Source organism: Macrotis lagotis, chromosome 1 (assembly GCF_037893015.1).
Source record: "Macrotis lagotis isolate mMagLag1 chromosome 1, bilby.v1.9.chrom.fasta, whole genome shotgun sequence".
In the NCBI taxonomy this organism is placed as follows: domain Eukaryota; kingdom Metazoa; phylum Chordata; class Mammalia; order Peramelemorphia; family Peramelidae; genus Macrotis; species Macrotis lagotis.
In genome coordinates, this window is record NC_133658.1 from 331,883,975 (window position 1) to 331,901,645 (window position 17,671).

Sequence of the window (17,671 nt, forward strand, 5' to 3'; positions counted from 1 at the left end):
CACGCTAAGCTTTTTTTCCACCAAAACTTCCTAAATGGAGCGGTAGCTTCCCCACAACATCCCTCTCCTCCTGGCCGGGGAGCAGCCGCTTGTGGCTCGGACCGCGCGGTTCTGGTTCGGGTGGGGCTTGGCCGAGACCCCTCCCCGTGGGGGAGCCACCGCGCTTCCGAGATTCCTCCCAAGCCCTCCCTTCTCGGGCCGGCTCCCCGCCGCCCCTCCCCCGCTTCTCTCGGCTCTTCCCGGATCCCTCCACTCGCCTCCACCCCAGGCGGGAGTGTGAGATCCGCGGGAAGTCTCCGAGGGAGACCCAGGAGGGGCGCGAGCTGGAGGCGTGGCCGCCCCGGGTACCCGAATCCTGACTGGCGGAGCGCCCTGGAGGGGCGGGGCGTGGCGGGGCGGAGCCCGGGACGGGGCTGCGGACCCCAGAAGCCCCAGAGCCGCTTCACTGATTATCTGCGGCTGCAGCGGCGGGAGCTGAGCTGAGCACCCGGCGGGACCATGTCTGACAAGCGGCCCGTAGCCACCGACCCCAAAACCCGGCGGCTCCCGGACACCTTCAGTGGTGAGTACGGGGCTGCCGAGTCTCCCTCCCAAAGTCCGCTACACCCCCTTGGCATTTGCTACCCTCGGCTCTCCCCACCTCTGAGGTCCCTTTGTGGCTAACAGTTATTGGGGCGGGGGATCGAGGTTCATCCTCATCCTTAGAGTTGGAAGAGACCTAAGCGCACTGAAGGTGCGTACTTTAGAAGCGAAAAGGACCTTAGAGAACATGTAGTCCAAACCTCGATTTTAAAGATGAGGAAACTGAGGACTGGAGAGGGCAAAGGAATTGCCCAAGATCACAAGTCCAGTCCTCGTAAGAGCCACAGCCTTCATTTGGGAGACCCTAGGCCCATCCCTATTCGTAAACCTTACTGAAGTACAATAAACTCCGCCCCCACCACACACACTCTGTGTGTGTGTGTCTCCCCCCCCTTAGGAAATATTTACAGCTGTCATCTTCAAATTAGCCACTAATTCCCAAACTCTGGTACCCTTATGAATTTCCACTTTCAACCACTTTAGCAAACTCAAATCTCCACTCACTGTCTTGTGACTACCTTAGCAGTGTGGTGTTTCACAGTGGATGGAGAGATTATCTAGTCCAAAGGGTCGGTAAAAGATGACAATTACTTCTTGGAGTCACAGAGCAGATTAGTGCTGGAGCCAGAACTTAATCCAAGATTTTAAGACTCCCGATGACCGACCCTCTTACTTCTTCTATGGCCTAGCTCTCAATCTTCATGGATTTACATTGTCTGAAAGTATATACTAGACCAGGAGTGAGTAGCCCCAGCTCTGGTGGGTACTAGGTCTAACATTCCACGTTCCAAAGGGCCTTAGAGAGCTACCATTCCTTGATTATATGATTCTTCTTTCCACTTTAAATCCCCCGGTAATCTTTATTATTCCCTCGAGGGAACTCTATACAGAGACTCCACCCTCCTGGAGTGGAGGAAGGCATCTCCCAGTTCCCCCACTTACAGTCTGATCCCCCTGGCCTCCCCGAATCCCCTTTTGTCTTGGCAAATAAAATAAGCTCATTCTTTCTCCCTTTGTAAGCATAGATCTTATACCTTTTAAGCCCGATACTGAACCAGAGAAATTTTGCTCCAGGTTTCTTGAAAAAATGCAATAGGTGGCTATTGTCTTTGATAATATCTCTATTAACTTCCTTTCTTAGTTTTCCAGGTTCCTACCTCGGGCCGTGCTAATAACCTTTCTCCCATTTCTAAAATGTTTTGTACCTCATTTAGCCTTCAACTGAACTGGGGGTATTGAGGGGATAAAGACCCCTTAGTAACTGCATTTTTCTTTGGACACTTTTCAATTCAATAAACTATTATAAAGTGCCTATTATGTGTTGGGCACTGTAAGCTCTGGGGTTACAAAAGAAGCAAAAGACAGGCCATGCTCTGAAGGAGCCTATAAGCTAATGGTGGAGACAATACTTAAACTATAGACAGGATAAACAGGAAATAATTAAGAGAGAAAGCATTGGAATTAAGAAGGATATGAAAAGACCTTATGTTGAAGATGGGGTTTTAGTTCTAAAGGATTCAAAGGATGCCTGAGTTCTCTCAAGATCAAAAAACTAATGACATTAATGATGCACATTGGAAATGTTTCTTCACTGCAATCCCATGAGATAAATAAAGCAAATGTTATTATGCTTCTCTCAGATACTAAAGTGGTCTCTTTAATGCCAATTTTGTGTCCAATAATGTTATATGACTGTGAAAAATGGATTCACAGTGTTCCCAAGAATAACAAATGGGTATCACCCTGAGGGCAAGACAAAGGTACAGGGTAGCTGTAAACAGGCTGCAACTCATCATAAATAAATAATTTTAAAGAACTGTAGTAAAGCATAATTAGAGGTAGTTATGATGAGGAAAAAGTAATTGGTTTGGTCTGAGGGCAAGAATGAAAGTAACAGTGTACAGTGCAGGTACCTGTCTGATCCAGGATATCAGAAGTAGACAAAGGCTTCTCATGGAGTGACTGGATCTCTTGTGGCTAAATTAAGGGAGTAACATGAGCAAAGGTAACAAACTGTGAGCAAACATGGAGGAGTTTGCATCCATTGAAGGGGAACAGCAGCAAAACCAGTAATCTCTCAGGTTCATTTGAGTATAGACCTCAAATCTAAGAAAAAAAAAATCACAGTGTGAGGTCAAAGGGCTAGTAAATGGACTTGACCTCCAGGCTGGTCCTCTTTTTTGTTAAACTGGACTGGCATATTAGTGGAAAGAATACTAGATTCAGAATCTGAAGAGGTGAATTTGAATGCCAGTTCTGCAGCCCATTTTCCCTGAAACACCTGACAAAGTCATTTGATCTCTTTGGGATTCAGTTTTTCATCTGTAAATAAACTCATGCTCCAATTTCCCTTCCCGCTCAAAAATCAAACCAAAGGAATTCATCTCTAATGGTGGGAAAATTTTGACAGAATAACAGTGAATGAGATAATGTTTGGTTAATAAATGGGGAATTTCCAACAGTCTTAAAAAAACACATATTTGACTACTAGTTTTGATTATTTAGAATAGTAATAATTTTTATGCTTTTTTCTCAATACAAAGGGCTGTATATACATAATCTCATTTAATCCTTATGACAACCCTGTGAGACTAGTATTTCACTTTATAAAAGACAAAATTGAAACTGGAGTTGAATTTGAGGTTTGCCTCTTTGGTTTGCCTGGCTCTCTCTCCACCACACCCATCCTGCCCCACCATCAGACTTATCTGGTCTTTCCAGAGACCTTCATTCCTTACCTGATATCTGGGTTTCTCAAGGTCACTTAGTTCCCTTCCCAAACAGGGGAAAGTGATGAGGAAAGTTATACAAGTGTAATTATTCTCATTTTATAGTTGAGAAAAGTTGAGATGAATTTTCTTGTTGGAGGTGACACCATAAAATGTGAAGGGTTAGAGTTTGATATGCCAGGTTTCTTGGGTCCATGTCTCTTGATTCAAGAGGCAGAGAACCTAATTTCACATTTTGTTTCTACCATTTACAAACTATATGACTGGGCAAGTCATCCACTCTGAGTCCCAGTTTCCTCAATTGTAAAAGGACAGATATTGGATTAGCTGACTTCTGTGGTTCATACTAAACAAATATCCTCAACCCTTCCCTCGGCTCCTCTGTGATCCATCATTTCTATTACTGTTACCACAAGAGCTCCCTGAGAACAGAGCCTTCTCCCCTCACCATTTTGGTTTGTTTTTTTTTTTCTGATATCCCACCCCTTAGTTCAGTAAGTGGAACATAGTAGGTCCTGAGTCAGTACTGTTGAAATAGAAGTGTTTGGAAGTATTAGTCTGTGTGGAGACAAAACACAAACATTAAATTCTGTGTTAACCCTATTCCTAACCTTCTTCTGTGAATTTTATTCATTTTTTAAGTTTTTAAGCACCTATTGCATGCATTACACTGTGCTTTATAGAAGAGAGAATAGCAAAGTTTGAGCAAGACCCTCCCCACCAGTCTCAACCCTTTTTGTTGATTGACTGTGCGGAAATGAGACACTGCAGTGTTCCAAAGAAATCAACAATTCTCAAACTTGAAATCCAGAGATGGTTGTGAATAGTCTGCTTTATCTTTCACAGAAAGAACTTCAAAGAAGGACTTGAGTAGAAGATGTAATGGGGGAGAAGGAAGAATGTGTGATTGAAAAGTAAATTGTTAAACAATCCCAGTAATTCTACATTCATTGTATTCAGGGAGAACATTCAATAAATTTCTGGGATATTTAAAAAAGTTAATAGTTATATAAGAGTAAGAGATAATGATAGAGAGAATTGAGTATTGGAACACTTAGAACTTGTTATTACGTTCCACACCCTGTGTTAAGAAGTGCCTTTTGTCCAAATATCAGCAAACAAGACATCCTTACCACCAAGAACTTATATTTGAACAATGAAAAACAAAGATTTGGAAAGGAGAGGATGCAAGGCTATTATGTATTGGTGCCAGAAATTGGCCTGGCAAGACAAAGACTTAAAAGTTCACTTTTCAAGTTGAGGGATCAGAGTCCAGGTTACAGCTGTGGGAAAGGTAGAAGTGATGATCAGTGTACAAAATGATTGGCATAGACCTGGCTGGGCCAGGAAGTGGCCATATTATTTAATGGTGATTATTTATAAGTGATAGATAGTATTTCAAAGGTTAAAAGAAGTACTGAGTGGGGCAGCTAGCACCAGCCCTGGAGTCAGGAGGACCTGAGTTCAAATTCAACCTTAGACATTTAACAATTGCCTAGTTGTGTGACCTTGGGCAAGTCATTTAACCCCATTGCCTTAAATAAATAAATTTTTTTAAAAAGAAGTAGAGGGAAACTTGGTGGTGAAGTGGATAGAGTACTTACTTTGGAGTCAGGAGGACCTAAGTTCAAGTCTGGCCTCAGATACTGGTGTGATCATGGGCACTTACCTCAAGAGGGAGAGGGAGGGAGAGAGAGAGAGAGAGAGAGAGAGAGAGATAAGGAAAGTGCTATCCAGGATAAACATGAGCAAGGACATGGGAGTAGAAGAGAACAAAGTATTATCAATAGTAGCTGGATAGGATATGTAGGGGAGGCCAAGAGCCTAGATTGAAATAGATTACTTGGAGGAGAGTATTGGGAGAAAGATGATTATAGAATCAGAGCCAGAAGGAAAGAAATAGGAATTTCTTAAATACCTCCTGTGTGCCAGACAATGTACCAAGTAATTTACAAATTTTATCTTATTTGAGCCTCATAAAATCCTTGGGATACAGGCAATGTTATTATCACCATTATATAGTTGAGAAAACAGAGGCTTGATAGAGGTTAAGTGATTGCCCATCATCACACACCTTTAAGTGTCTGAGGTCAAATTTAAACTCAAGTTTTCCTGACTACAGGTCTAAAGTTGTTCTACCCAGCTGCCTCATCTCAGTAAAGAGAGGAAGTGGAGTGCTCACTGTGCAGGTAGTTTCAGGCAGGAACTGACTCATAAGTCCTTGGTTTTCCTCTAATGTAAAATGGAAGTGATAATGCAGTCTTTAGCTATTTTAGGGAGTTGTGAAGAATAAAATCAAAGTGCTATATAAATGGTTGCCAAGATTAAAACTTAGCCTGTGACCCAGAGAGGAGAGAGAATTGGTATTGGGGAAATCCAATAACGCAAGATGGGACTAAGTCATGATCCATGTTCTAGAGCTGTATGTCTCTCTCAATGTGGTCTGGAGATCCAGAGGTATGAGGTCACAGAGAAGACTGGGTCAGGGTGCCTGGATCTTGAAGGAGAAACCAGTGATATCAAGGAGACAGTGGATTTCTAGGAGACTGAGATTCTTGTCCTGAGCAGGGGGGGGACGGGGAGAATGGGGTGGTATGAAGAGATGGAGAAGGGTGGGAAGAAGGGATGAGCTTAAGAAGCCTGAGCAGAGAGATTGCACGACCACCTCTTCAGTATACGGTGGATAAAATTACTTTGCAGGTTGGCCTTGATAGACCTTATGGCTCTAAGATTGTGTGAGCATCAGTATTCTTGAAGAGACCTTAACTCCCACACTATCTCTCTGTGACACTGGGAGATAAGATGGGAGATATAAGTAAATTATAAGGCATCTGTTATTCCTTTGCTAGTCTGGTCAGCAGGATGGGAGTCCATGTTAAATTTGATAGAGTTGGAACATACTCAACATTTTCTCTAGTTTGTGCTTCTTCCTCACTGCAGAAATAACTTTTGTTTAATGTTTTATTTTTTCCCAATTACACCTAAAAACATTTTTAACATTTTGAATTCCAGATTCTCTCCCTCCTTTATTCTCCCCCCAATTGAGAAGGCAAGCAAATTCACATGGGTTATTTATACAGGTACAGTTATGCAAAAATATTTCCATTTTAGTCATGTGAAAGAAAACATGGACCCAAAAAACTCCAAGAAAAAAAATATATTTTTAAAAAGCACCTGCAGGAATTTAAGGATAGATTGCTAGTTTTAGCCTCACAGGACATAGCAGTTAGCCCTTAATTATTTATCTTAATTAATTACACCCTGAGTCTGCTCTATCCCTATGAGAACCTAATCCTTCAAAGTTTGGGAGAACAGTACCTCCCCCTTGAAGCTGAGCTTGTCAAAAATGTTGCTCTTCTAGTGTTCCTCAAGGGTCAGAAATTAAAGTCACAATGGCCTTAGGCATCTCTTTTGTGGGTCCTTTGGTGTATGCATTTTTCAACTGCTAATGAAAACATCATTTCTGTCTTTACTATATGTAAATATGTATTTAAGAAGAGATCTTTGTGATAGTTTTTATTACATGAATAAAAAGTCTAAAACTGTTTGACAACAAACTGGGCTCTTGGCAATAGAAGACATGCTGCTAGAGGTTTCTTGGCAAGCTATCTTAGAGACAACAAACAAGGAAGGCCAGTAGAAAAATTCAAAAAATTCCCATTTCTGCAGAACTGGATGCTTATGATGTTCTTTCCTCATAATGAGATGTTGCTTTATTAGTATGGAGGGCTTTATCGTTACAAATATTAATCCCATTTCATAGGGAAGAAAACTGAGGCTCTATGTTCTGAGGTCTCTTTCAATTCTAAGATGCCAGGATTCTCTAGTACACACTGTTCCTAATTTCAGAAAATGCTGTGTAAGGCAGAATTAGATGAACTACATATCTGCACTTGGCACCATCCAGAGTTTACTTTGTACTTTGTCAGTTTAAATTCCTGGAGACAGAGTCTTGGACCATAGCCACTCAAGGATCTAACCTAGTATGGCAATTCTTATAATGTAACCTAAATCATAAGACCAAAGCAGAATTCTCTTTACGTCAGCATTTCTGAAATAAAAAGGGAAAAGTTTCGGAAAATTCCATGAGGGCCCAGCTAGTTGCAGCACATCATAGAATGGGGTTATACTGGAAGGTATCTTTGGATTTGGGAAATGAACCATTTAACACTTGCCACCCTTTGCTGGCAATAACTAGGAAGAGAAACATAGTCATTGCCTTCTAGGAAGTTCTTGTGTCTCCCAGAATATGAAGCAGCTTCAGTTCTAACCTATTCTGCCAACTTCCTCATAGTATACTGCAAATGTGTCCTGACTCAGAAGTCTAAAAGCTCCACTTCTGATCCAGGCCTCTGTGACCCTGCCTGGGAAAATTGTTTTCCCTTTCTGGTCATTTCTTTTCTTATCTTTGAAATAACTGGTTTGGACTTCTGTTGTGCCTCCTTGTTCTAACATTCAAAGGTTTTAGTTCTAAGACTGTTAGACAGTTCCAACTTTCCATTAAAGATACCAGAGCATCAAAACTTTGTAATGAAATAATATAAATTGATTGCAAAGAAACTTAGTGATAGGTAGCATTATAATTAAGAATCTGAACAAATCCCCTTGGGAGAATCATGACAGAAGACTAAGTAGGATCATGGGACTGATTTGTTTATTGCATTGTTGTTAGAGCTGATAAAATTGTGGGAAACTTTACTTCTTCATGAACTAAAACAAGTAAATAAATAATCATTGGGTCAAAAATTGTAGCCTCTGTTTATAAAGACTCCAAACTTGAACTTACTTTATGATCAAACACGTTCTAGGAACTGCTTGGAATCTTAGAATTTTTATTGTTAAACCTTAAAGGGAAATTAAGACATCCTAATAGCAGTAGTTCACATTCACATAATATTTTACAATTTACAAAGTTCTAAGAACATAATGTCAGAATTGGAAGGGACTTTAGAACACAGAATTAGACTATATAAAATGTAGAATAGAACATGGAATATTGGATACGAAAAGATTTTTGGAGATTATGTGAGTCAACCATCTCATTTTACAAATGGAAAAATGGAAACCCAGAGAGTGATTTGCCTAAGATAGAATTTTGAGAGTCCAGGAAAATGGTGGACAAAGAAGTGGGAATTGAAAATAATCTGGTCAGGGTGGCTAGGTGACTGCAGTGGATAGAGCACGGGCCCTGGAGTCAGGAATACCTGAGTTCAAATCCAGCCTCAGACACTCAATAATTACCTAGCTGTGTGGCCTTGGGCAAGCCACTTTAACCCCATTGCTTTGCAAAATAAATAAATAAATAAATAATAACAATCTGGTTGTAGGGTAATAAAAGTGTACTATAATAAGGAATTCCACTGGTCTCACCCTTTATTTAATTTGTACTTTATAAAGAAAAAAAATTGAAGATGGAAATTTACAGGCAGGTTTAAATGAAAATATAAAGATGGTTTGCCCATTATTCCAATTTCTCTAATGGTGGGGATAAGAAAGTATCATGAATCCTATATCCTGTTTAGTGCTGGTCTTAGTAAGGACTCCACCCATAAAAATGTTTTGAAGACCAAATTAACTCTTGAAAATTCAATCTTAAATTGATAGTTGGGATGAAAAATAATCAGGCACCCAGCTGTTAAGTAATGCTACAAGAACTTAATTCCTTCCTGTTTTGCATTTTATAGAATTAGTGTTTTTACTTCTGGAAGGAAATTTATCTAGTTATCTGGTCTGACATTCTAATTTTTCTCATTTTCAAAAAAAAAGCTATGCATTCCAGTCACAAAGCTAGTCTTTGGCAAAAGTAATAGCAACCTTAAAAACCACTATTGAAATTAGCAAAATGTTAGATTATGACTTGATATACAAATAATATATAGTGAGTGCTGGTATATTGTTACTTAATAAAATTTGATAATACTCTGGAGTAAATTTCATTGTTGAATATATAGTAATGTATCTATTTTATGTATGTACATGTGTGTGTGTGTGTATAAACAGACATACAGAGTCCCAAAAGTCTTAGTGCAGAGTACTGTCCTAAATTTGGAGAAAGATGAATAGGATAGCATTCATTTCCTTAAGGGGCTTATTGTCTGCTAGAGTAATATGACGTATATACAGGTAACCTCAGTACTAAATAGAGTATAAGTCTATTAGAGAGCTAGAAATATTTGCAAGAAACTTTTTGGGAGGAATTGAGGGATCAGTAAAAGGTGAATAGTGTGGGATCATTCTATTGCATTAAAAAAATATTTAAGTAAATCCTATATGCAAAACCCTGTGCTGGAAAAGTAGATTAGAAAGAAGCAATAGAATCCATGACCCCAAGGAATTTACTATTCAGGATATTTTCATCAGAAAAATAATAACAATTATTTAAATCCCTGTAGATACTTATGGATTGCAAGGTACTTTTCTCACTATATAAAGAAGCTTTATTGATCCATTTTATTGATAAGAAAACTGAGGCCTGGAGTGAAGAGAGGTTTTTCCCCCAAGACACATGACTAATAAGTATTAGCTTGGGGAATCCAACCCAAATCTTCCAACTGAAAAATCCATTTTCTTTCAACTGTTACTACTAGCAGAATAGAATTATATTATGCTTTCTAGCATTAAAAAAAAGTTATCAGTCTACAGAAAAGGAAAAATAAACTAAATTTTTGGAAATGGGTTTTGTTTTTTAAACATAAGAGCAAGCTCTGGATCATTTGGAGTGAAGAGAACTCTCAAGCTTCTTATAAACTGTTTGATCTTAGATAAGTTTCTCTTTCTCTGAGTCTCATTTTCTGGTTCACTAAGGAAATCCTGCTTTGGCATTCTCAATCCGACTTTTCTAACTGTAAAGTCCTCCTAAGGAGGATGAGTAGTATCTAATGAATTGCATGAGGGAATGAAAAGACATTTATTAAGGGCCCCTAAAGCACAAGAAAAGAGACAATTCCTGTTTTCAAGGATCTTAGATTCACATAGAGGAGGTTTCTGCAGCAAATTAAGGGACCAGTTTAGGTGAAAAGGAAATGATAATGCATCTTCTTTAGGGTCCTTTCTTTTTAGTATGACATCCTTTTCTGAGGCTGAGCTATTGGATGATGTCAAGAACTTTGTTAGTAAGAGTATTATTTTCTACCTCTTCAATAGCTGAGTTGAAGAGTGCAGTACCTCCAGAGGGAGTTAGTTGCCAGGTTGCCTATCCACGCACATTGCTGGCCTGGCCAATGGCCGTGTAGACCAGACTGGAAACCAGAGTAGTGGTCTTGAGGAGCAATGTTGTTCTCAGGCTCTTGGGCTAGGTTGCTTGACAGTGGCAGTTGGTATTGGTGGTACTGAGCACTGGCCCCTTCCCAGGGTTTGTTTCCATCAGTAATGACCATTAGGTCAGAATGGAAGCAGGGCTTTTAATCTTGATGGTGCTGCTCTCTGGGGCTCTTGGGTTTACCTCCTCATCAGTAACAGGTGGTGGTGGAGGTGGTGGCAGTGGTGGTGGCCCCTTCTTCCCCAAGTACTGCTGTCCTCAATGACGGCAAACATGTCTGGATTAAAAGCTAGGCTGGTGGGTAGTGAGATGGGTGCTGTTGTTCCCATGGCTGTGGGGCAGCTGGATCTGAAAGGAAGTATAGGTTGAGGTGGCAAGGCTGTTTTGTTACTGAACTATCTGGCTAATTAATGTTGGTAACTTTTCTGTTCTCTCTGTGTGTATGTGTATAATTTATTGAAGTTGTGTTTTTAACCTCTTGAGTCTAGAGGTTTATTATATATGGAATTATATAAAATATATGATTATAAACTATATAAAGTGAACTTTGCATAGTGATACTATGTCAGGGCTTATATTATCAGTTGATTTACCTCTGTGTATGGGGGGGTACATCATAATAAAAGGGACTTATCACATCAGAAGAAGGAATTGACTTGTTGGTGATTCATTTTTGTTCCTCCTCTAACCCCTTTTTGACTAAATGGGATCACACAGATTGCAGGATCAGTGTAAAGCAACTCTCTAAATCTCAATTTTCTCCTTTGTAAAATGAAGAGAATAATTATTTCACAACCCTCCCTCCCAGAGTTGTTGTAGGGGAAAATGCTCTATAAGCTGTAAAATAGGTATTATTCTTAACAGAGCAATGAGGGGGTGAGTAGAAATCTAGCCCTGGGAATTAGAAAAACTTTTTGACTCCTTGCTCCCCTCCTTGCTAACTCTTCGATTCTGGACCAAATCATCTTCTCTCTTTCTTAATTTGTAAAAATGAGGAAAGTAATATTTCCACTGCTTAGCTCCCTATTATGACCTATTATCTGCCAGGTGTATGCTGAGGACTGTGAGAAGGAGAGTTCAAGCTCAATGGCTCTCATTTTATGAAGGAAGAAACTAAGTTCATAAGTTGATTCAACTTTCTAGAACTATGGAAACATATTGTTCTGTTAAGATGGCTCAGCCCTGGGTTAAGAAAATCTGGGTATAATATGGCCTCATTGTATTTAGCAGTGGTATAAACCTGGCAAGTTATCTAACCCCTGTTTGTCTCAATTTCCCCTACTACAAAATGAAGGCAACAATAGCACATGCCTCCCAGGATTATTGTGAGGACAATAAAAAATGATATGTGTGAAAATTTTTCCAAACCTTATAACACTATATAAATATTAGTGATGGTGATGACGTATGGGGTTTGGATCTGCCTAGGGAGAAAAAGTACCACATTATTGAAGATAAAGACCCTTAAAGAATTTCAGTAATTCCATTAATAGGACAACAGGTCCTATTAATTGGGGACTTTTGTGAATTGTATCCAAAAGTGTGTTTTTCTTGTCCCTCAGAGGGGAGACTGAATCCCCAAGCACATTGTTAGTCTTAATGCTTTCTCTAAGGTAGGCTGGCCCCAGGCGGCATTTTACATAATATTAGCTGACTTCGTAAGAGAGCAGAGGAAACCCATGACTCTAAACTGTGATTCTTTTCTCTACCTGGACAAGGGAGAATTTGAGACCTTGCTGAGAGGCTAGGCAGGAGAGGCCCATGGGCCAGTTGCCTTCCAGTATTTAAAAGGCTGTAGTGTGGAAGACAATGGCTTTGTCAGCTTTATTTTGTTTGATTCCAGAAAAGAGAACTAGGAACATTGGGTGGAAGCTAAGAGGAAGATTTCAGCTAAGTGTAAGGAAAAATTTCCGTAATTAGAGCTATCTTGAAATAGGCTAGATCACACCTGTAGGCAATGGCTTCTTTTTTCCAGAGGTCTTCACATTATGACTGGATAAACTCTCAGGATTTGTAGAGGGGAATTCTTAATTAGATATAGGTGTTGAGCAAGATGACTTTTGAGAGGTCTCTTAATATTTGGCTTGTGTTTTGTGTGATCCTGGGATGGGCACTCTAGATTCTTAATATCTAATTTGTACTTGATGAGCTCTAAGTGACTCAAATTACATTATTCTCCTTGTGCCTCAGTTTCTCAGTTCTCAAGAAAGATAAAGGTTTTCCACAAGCACACTTTATGAAGACACTGTGCTAATGTACTTTTTTTTTGCTTTTAATAGTTCCAGATAAAAGATCAAGATGAACCTTGATTTTAGTCATGAAAATCTATGGTAGTATGGTGTAATGAAGAGTTCTGAGATTCAGTTCCAAAAACATGGACACAAATTCCACTTCTGTCCCTTATTAGTCTTGTAACCAGAGATAAATCACTTTACTTCTGGCCTTTTCAAATGGAGGCTTTCACATTTATATAAGCCCTTTATGGTCCTTATTTTATCCAGTCTTTAGGAATTATTATTATTATTCCCATATTATTAATGAGGAAACAGACTCAGAGGTGAAATGACATACTTAAGGTCACCTAGCAAAGAAATGTTCAAGTCTTAACTCCTAGTCTTTTGCTTTATGTCCTGCCTCCCAAAATTGTTATGAAGATGAATTGAGATTATGTATGAAAATTGCTTTGTGAAATTTTCACAGAGCTACATCAGTATCAGCTGTTACTGTGACCACCCCTTGCATTATTGGTTAAATGGAAGGACCTGGTGACTTTTTATTTCATATTCTTACATTTTGTGTTCTTATAACCTTTCTTGCACTGACATTCTTATGTTGTGGCACCTTTTTCTAAGTTTTAATTAATACATTATATGGTGGTAGCCCTTCTTCATTTTATTCATAACACAGTTTTTTTCTTTCTCTCTTTTCTTCCCTCTCCTTTTCCACTTCTTTCTTTCTTTCTGTTCCTTCTCTCTCCTTGCTCTTTTTCTTTCTGTCTCTCTCCCCCCTTCACTTCTCCTTTACTACTCTCTCTTCTTTCTCTCTCCCCATTCTTTTCTTCTCCTTTCCTCTTTTTTTCTTTCCTGTCTGTCTCCCCCTTTCTCTTTCTCCCTCTCCAAGGAATTGAAGACCTTACTGTATTTCAATTTATACTATTATAATGATCACAATAAATCTTTAAATAAGTTCCTTATAACAGTCTTTTATAGTGGGTAGTACCTGGATTAACATCCTTTTTTTTAAAGTTGAGGAAACTGGGACTCAGATTCATGAATTGACCTATAAAATAGTCAAAATCAAGTAAAACAGATATATTAGGCATCAGTTTTATGCAGAATATCTAAGTTCACCTTAGGAAAAAATTTGAACCAAGGTTTTCATCAGGTCTCCTGTCTGACTACAGACTGATATATATTGCCTCTCCTTCCTCAATTTTCAACTTCCTAGAGACTCAGCAAATATTGAATCACCCTGAAGTTAACATATGTATTCTAATTTATATTATTTGAAATTATAGTTGTGTAAGATATGACAATTGGTTCCAGTCCAATGGAAATATACTGTATAAATTCAAGTAATATAATGAATTCAGAGTATTCTGTATTTTGCACTAATAGAGATGTAGCTATATTTCAGTAGAGATGTGATCTCACCTATTAATCTATACCCCCCTCCATCATGTATGACTCTTATCCATGTCTTCCCATATGTCCTCCCAAGGGAGATCACACCAACTTTCTGGGCAACTTCATCTCTCCTGGTATTACAAGGACACAGGGGAAGGTTGAGGCCTCCCTCTAGTTATGTGACTAGTATACCCCATCTAATTATACATTTCCTCAGAGATATCCTTTCATTGTTCTTGATGTATAGTTCTTCCTTAGTAACAAGCTATAGCTAATCAATATACACCTGCCTTCATCAGTGATAAAAATTAAATGCCTACTATGTGCATTAGGAATACAAAAAGAGGCAAAAGACAGTTTCTACCCTCAAGGACTTATAATCTAATGGAATAGATAACATGTAAATAAATATAGACAAAGCAAGCTATATACAGGATAAATAGGAAATAACTAACAGAGAAGTCTTATTTCTCTCCATTGCTTTTTGGGCAACCTGGAATTTTCATTCTTTGGAAACTTCATTATTCAAGACCATGTGGCATCATGGGAAAACCATATCAGTGCATCAAGATTCTAGGATCAATGTGGGAAGTCCCAAAGATATCTCAACCCATTTTACTGAGTTATCAAGCTAGATTTGTAGCTAACTCAGCTCTTTAAGTGTACATTGAGAGTTCTATTTGGATTGAAAGGAGCAAATTATGTTGCCTGGGGAGGGAGGTTTATTCTTGACTTGTTTCTGGAAAATATGGCAATACAAGAAAACAAGTTCAGGGGACCACTTCAGATATGCTTCCCTGTAATAGATGCCCTAGATGATTTGCCACTGTCCAGGAAGTAGTGTTACATGGATGGGCTTTTGTATGATAGAAGGGAGAGGGTCTTATGTCTTATTTATCTTAGTCTTTTCCTACACTACCCAACACACATTAGGTGCACATATTAGGTGATTATAATAAAGGATTTTTGAATTATTGAATTTTTGATCAGCTGCCTACAAGCAACAGGTATAAAACAAAAGGCACTGTCCTGGAGTCAGCAGATCTGGGTTAAAATTCTTACTCCAGGAGCAGCTAGATGGTGCAGTAGATAGAACACTGACCCTGGAGTCAGGAGGACCTGAGCTCAAATCCAGCCTCAGGTGCTTGATAATTGCCTTGCTATGTGACCTTGGGCAAGTCACTTAATTCCATTGCCTTAAATAAATAAAATTTAAAAGAAAAAAAGGAGTAAAATTCTTACTCCAGACACTTAACAGGATGGTCATGAGTAAGTAACTTAACTGTTTTTGAGTCCCAATGACAGTAATAATACTTATACTACTTGTCTTACAGGTTTGCTGTAAGGAAAGCCCTTTGTAAAAAAGATATAGGTATTACTTTGAGAAAGAATAAAGCAAAATATAGAGCAGATTTTGAAATAAAACCCTAAAAATTAAAAGTAATTTACATTTTATTAAAAATAAGACCTTTTACCAGAATTCTAATTGCAGGGGCAGCTAGGTGGCACAGTAGGTAGAGCACTGGCCTTGGAGTCAGGAGTACCTGAGTTCAAATCCGGCCTCAGACACTGAATAATGACTTAGCCGTGTGGCCTTGGGCAAGCCACTTAACCCCATTGCCTTGAAAAATCTAAAAAAAAAAAAAATTCAAACAATTCTAATTTCAGCCTTGTATACTTAGAAAACTCAATTGCCTGAAAATACCTGCCTCAAGATATAACTAAGAGGCGTCAGCTAAGTAGCATAGTAGATAGAGCACCAGCCCTGGAGTCAGGAAGATCTGAGTTCAAATCCAGTCTCAGACACTTAGTGATGACCTAGCTGTGTGACCTTGGGCAAGTCATTTTAACCCCATTGCCTTGTAAAATAAAACCAAAAAAAGACATATATAGATATATAACTAAAAGCATCTCTTAACAGCATAGTGGAAACCTCATCTCTGCCACTCAGTGTGGCTTAACCTCCCTAGACTCAGTTTCCACAGCTATGAAATGGGGGGGGGGGGGTTGGCTAGATTGAAGAGAATCAGTGCCAAGCTCTGTGATAAACTCAATTCCCTTCCTGGCCCTTTGGATGACCCACAACACTTATTCTTTGGAGACTCTATTGTTCAAAACCATATGGCGTCACTGGAAGACTATATCAGCATATCAGGGTCCTAGGATTTGTATGGGGAGCACAATAGAAAAGTGAGATTGTCCCTCCTTTCAGGAAGGTCACCTATTCGTTGGGGAAGATTGAAATGAGAGTTTAGATTCATGGCAGATGGAGAGAGGCCAGTCAGTACTTAGCGTCTAGCAGGAAAAGTAGCAGGGCAGAAGTTAAAGCCAGGTGGACCTTGGAAAACAATGGCATGGCAGATAGTTTCCAACTAATCATTGTTGGGAAGAAGGCAGTGCTCCAACAGGAGTGACAATGGAGAGGGTCTTGATTCCTCCAGGTAGAGATAGATATGAGGGAAGGGGGTGAATATCCAGATGATAATGGATATCCAACACCTAGTGGGAACTGCACAGTGGCAGGGCATTAGAGTGGCAGTCTCCCTAGGCCTGTTCTTTCAAATTGGCATGAGGGTGACTAGGGGCTGAAGCAGAGGAAGAAAAACTATCCCTTTTGTAAGTCCCTTATGAGCCCTTTAAATCTAAATCTATTGTTCTCTGATTCTATTATCCACTCCCCTTTTACTTCCTCATTCTGATTATATTATTATTCATATTGCATAACCTGGGACATTTTGCCTGACTCCTGGGCCTCTTCTTTGATAGTTTTATCCTGGATAGTTGTTACCACAGAGAGGCTTGGATAGGCTGACGCATGACAATGAGTCAGGTATTGGGCAACCTTGTGTGTTAAGGATGGGATAAGTTAATAAAATTCTAATGTAGGGAAGGATCTTAATTAGCTCTTTAGCTATCCACAGCTTTCACATTTCAGTTCCCCATACTGATTGAATTAACAGCCTCACCTGGCCCAGTTGCTTTATTCCACACCCTTTCTGTACCTTTCGCCCGCCAGCTTTACCCAATAAGTTTCAAAGTCTTCGAGTCTTTGTCCATGCCGTATTGCCCATCTATTTCCTTCTTTCTGCTTGCACAACTTTCCAGGAGTTGACTCTTCTACCCCACAGTGTTACAACAGCCTCCTAACTGGTCTTCCAAAACTTCCATTCTTTCCTCTCTATTCCATCCTCCACACAGCTGCTATTTTAGCCTCCTTAAGCTTAAGTCTGACTCTCCTGCCCTTGAGAGACCCCCCATTTCCCTCCAGCATAAAATACATACTCTTCAGCTTGCCATTTCAAGTCCTCCTCAGTGAAACCGAATCTGATTTTTCTAGACTTTACTGCTTTCTACTTCCCTTCTTGCTCTCTCTGTTCCAACCCAACTAGCTTACATTGCTGCCTTCCAGACTCACTATCTCAGAATTCTGACTTCCAAATCTCCAGCTGGTTCAACTTTGCAAAGACCATTCCCCC

The 17,671-nt window shown here is 39.5% G+C and overlaps 1 protein-coding gene across 1 annotated transcript in view; it reads left to right on the forward strand.

The window, feature by feature from the left end:
* Positions 1 to 442: 442 nt before the first annotated feature.
* The window catches only part of STOM (stomatin), a 43,497-nt gene continuing 26,268 nt past the window's right edge, over positions 443 to 17,671 (forward strand). The window contains exon 1 of the mRNA XM_074211685.1: positions 443 to 562. Within this exon, the coding sequence (XP_074067786.1) occupies positions 499 to 562 (64 nt within the window). The 5' untranslated portion in view covers positions 443 to 498. The remainder of the gene's footprint in view (positions 563 to 17,671) is intronic.